At 39.5% G+C, this 2896-nt stretch overlaps 1 protein-coding gene across 1 annotated transcript in view; it reads left to right on the top strand.

Annotated features, from left to right (window-relative positions):
* The first annotated feature begins 28 nt into the window (after nt 1–28).
* Nucleotides 29–2896, top strand: part of LOC118749514 — a 9465-nt gene continuing 6597 nt past the window's right edge. The window contains exon 1 of the mRNA XM_036484307.1: nt 29–823. Coding sequence (XP_036340200.1) covers nt 53–805 — 753 coding nt within the window. The 5' untranslated portion in view covers nt 29–52 and the 3' untranslated portion in view covers nt 806–823. The remainder of the gene's footprint in view (nt 824–2896) is intronic.

Raw genomic sequence — 2896 nt, 5'->3', positions numbered from 1 at the left:
CTTATACGTGTTGTCCCTACCAAAGGTCACAGAAGCTAGATTTAATCACCTGATGGCAAGAGCTAACATACAGAACGGCGTCCGAGTGGAATTGGCATATCAAACAATCCTGGCCAATAAACATCAGACATTCGGCATCAAGGAACACTGCTTGCAATTATCTGCTACCATGATCTGCGAAGGGAAATCACTCGACCTGCTGCCAGAATCTAATTGCCTGACTCGTCTTCTCAAGGGAGGACAAACAAGTTGTACTTACGCCACCTGTAACGATTCCACTGTTGAAATCATCAAGGATGATACCATTTTCCTTGACAATTTTATAGGGATTGTAAAATCAGGAGGAGAAGCTCGGCCAAACACTAACATATGTGTAAGCGCCAATCTATTATTATTATTATTATTAAAATCAGGTAACGATTCAAATACACTTAATGGTTCTTATATCCTCCATATGGACAATGAGACCGTAGCAATCAATGGCAAAAACTACTCGAGTACTAGTAGATCAGGAGTACAGGTGCTTCCACCAATCTTGGCCAGCGTCACTAACCGCAGTGTGGTAATGAACCTTAACCTGATACACGGGATGACAGCCCATAATATGAAGCTCCTGGGATACCTCAAGGAGAAAACCAATTGGTTTGCGTTCACCGAAGGTTTGGTGTTAGTCATACTAATGTTATCCCTTTGGCATATTTGGAGGATTACGGCGAAGATACACCTACCTGCATTGAACATTGACAACAAGGCTAATTCAAAAACCGAAGAACGTCCATCTAATCTGCGGGACGCAGATCTTTAAAGGGGGAGGAGTTAACACATCCGCCGTCACCCAACATGTTGCATTCCCACAGTACAGCAATACACGTGCGCCATGCCAGCATAATTGTGGTTCACAACATAATTGACATCCTACACCTTTGTCAAGGCCAAGTGCATTTCATCATATCATGCAATAGCAATATTACACAACGTTATCAGACACCTATGGGAACCGTCGGCCATAGTTAGTACCTCTGGCTAATGCTTACGCAACCACTAGTATAACGGAGCCAATGCATTAGGCATTGCAGCGGTGTCAGCATAATTTCATTTCACACGGTTGTGAAATCAGTGTGTTGCATATTCCAAGTTACCTGTTGGAATTCAAGTCCAAGGCGGCTCACTGACGTCGCCTATGTCTGGCTATAGAACAACGGCAGCGGAACAGGCTATAAAGGGTGGCAGAACTCGGAGCAGCGGCAGTTGCATTGGGGTGTTACTATAGTCAATTAGGCTTATTTATTTATCTCAATAAAGACCTTTTATTATAACGTTTAAATTACCTCTTTTAATTCCAGGGCAAGTTGGCCCTTCAATTTTTTTGTTGTTCAGGACCTTCAGTCCTTAACTTGTATATACATATATGTATAATATAGCTGCTATCCTGAAATTTTTGTTTACCTGGAAATCTTATTTTAAGTATAAAAACCAGCAAAAATAAATATATTTAATGCTGTCAAACGACCTCTTCTTGATTAAGATAAATGGTAGAAAATAATCCATTTTGGTAGGTTTTTGAACCAGCTCTTGGTAGGAAGGAAAGTTTTTCAGTGGTAACCCTGCTTCAAGTACTAAATAAAATAAATATTATTAAAAATTACTAACTTTTCCATTTTATATTTACCTAAGTAACTTAATTTACTTACCTAATTGCTTCTTTAAAATACCTGACATCCGCATTCGCATCCGCATCCGCGGATGTCAGCTGTTAAGACATCTGCATCCGCATTCGCGGATGTCTAAAATTCCACATTCGCAACATCCCTAATATGGAGTATGAAAAATTCGGTTTTAAAGGGAGGTGCCACGCCCCCTTTTAGAATAGGTATAATTTTTCTCCAATAGTATGTGATCGATTTCATATCCGCCAATACCAAGTTCCAGTACTCTTCCATGAACACTTCCAGAGATATGCAGTATGAAAAAATCTGTTTGTATGGGAGGTGCCACGGCCCCTTTTCCAATAGCTGCATTTTTCTCCAAGAGTATGCGATCGATTTCATATACATACGTCAATACTAAGTTCCAATACTCTACCATGAACACTTCCAGAGATATGCAGTATGAAATATTCCGTTTGTATGGGAGGTGCCACACCCTCTTTTACGATAGATCCAATTTTTATCCAAGAGTATGCGATGGATTTCATATATCTCCATACCAAGTTCCAGAACTCTACCATGATTATTTTCGGAGATATGGAGTATGAAAAATTCGGTTTGTATGGGACGTTCCACGCCCCTTTTATATATCGAGATTTTTGTTGGCCTAGAACCATCCTTTGAACGTCTGCAGCAGGTGTCAGAAATTTCAAAAAAATCGGTTCAGCAGTTCTCGAGCTTTCCGATATATTTACATTGAATCTATGTCATAGATGGATAAGAGTTGCTGCTTTTAATATTGCGGTCACTTCGTACGTACAAAAAACATAGCAGCGTTTTTATGCGTAATTATATAAATACATATGTATGTACAAAAATATTCATATACAAATATAAGTGCTAACAGCAATGTTAATTGCTCCTTGTACATACATATCTTCCTTTAAAGTACAAAGCCGCTTATCAACAAAATGCAAAACCGCGTATCATACGTACAAATTAACGGTAGCGGGCGCTCTTATTTGTGATTTGCAGGTGAGCAGCGCTGTTATGTGGGCATGTATGTTAGATTCTATAGAATTTGTTAAGTCCTGCAGTTCCACTTTTTGCCTAAGATAACGGGAAGCCCATCCAGAACCTATAACCTAAATTTCAAAAAGATCGGTACAGCCGCTAACGAGCTTTGCGAACACAAAAAAAAACCGGCTTTCAAAATATATTGTAATGGCAACCATATTGATATGACAGCG

The sequence above is a fragment of the Rhagoletis pomonella genome, unplaced genomic scaffold (genome assembly GCF_013731165.1).
Source record: "Rhagoletis pomonella isolate Grant_MI unplaced genomic scaffold, Rhpom_1.0 Rhpom_scaffold_00017, whole genome shotgun sequence".
NCBI classification, from domain to species: Eukaryota; Metazoa; Arthropoda; class Insecta; order Diptera; family Tephritidae; genus Rhagoletis; species Rhagoletis pomonella.
Note: the sequence above shows the minus strand (reverse complement) of the source record. Positions and strands in the feature narration are given on the sequence as shown.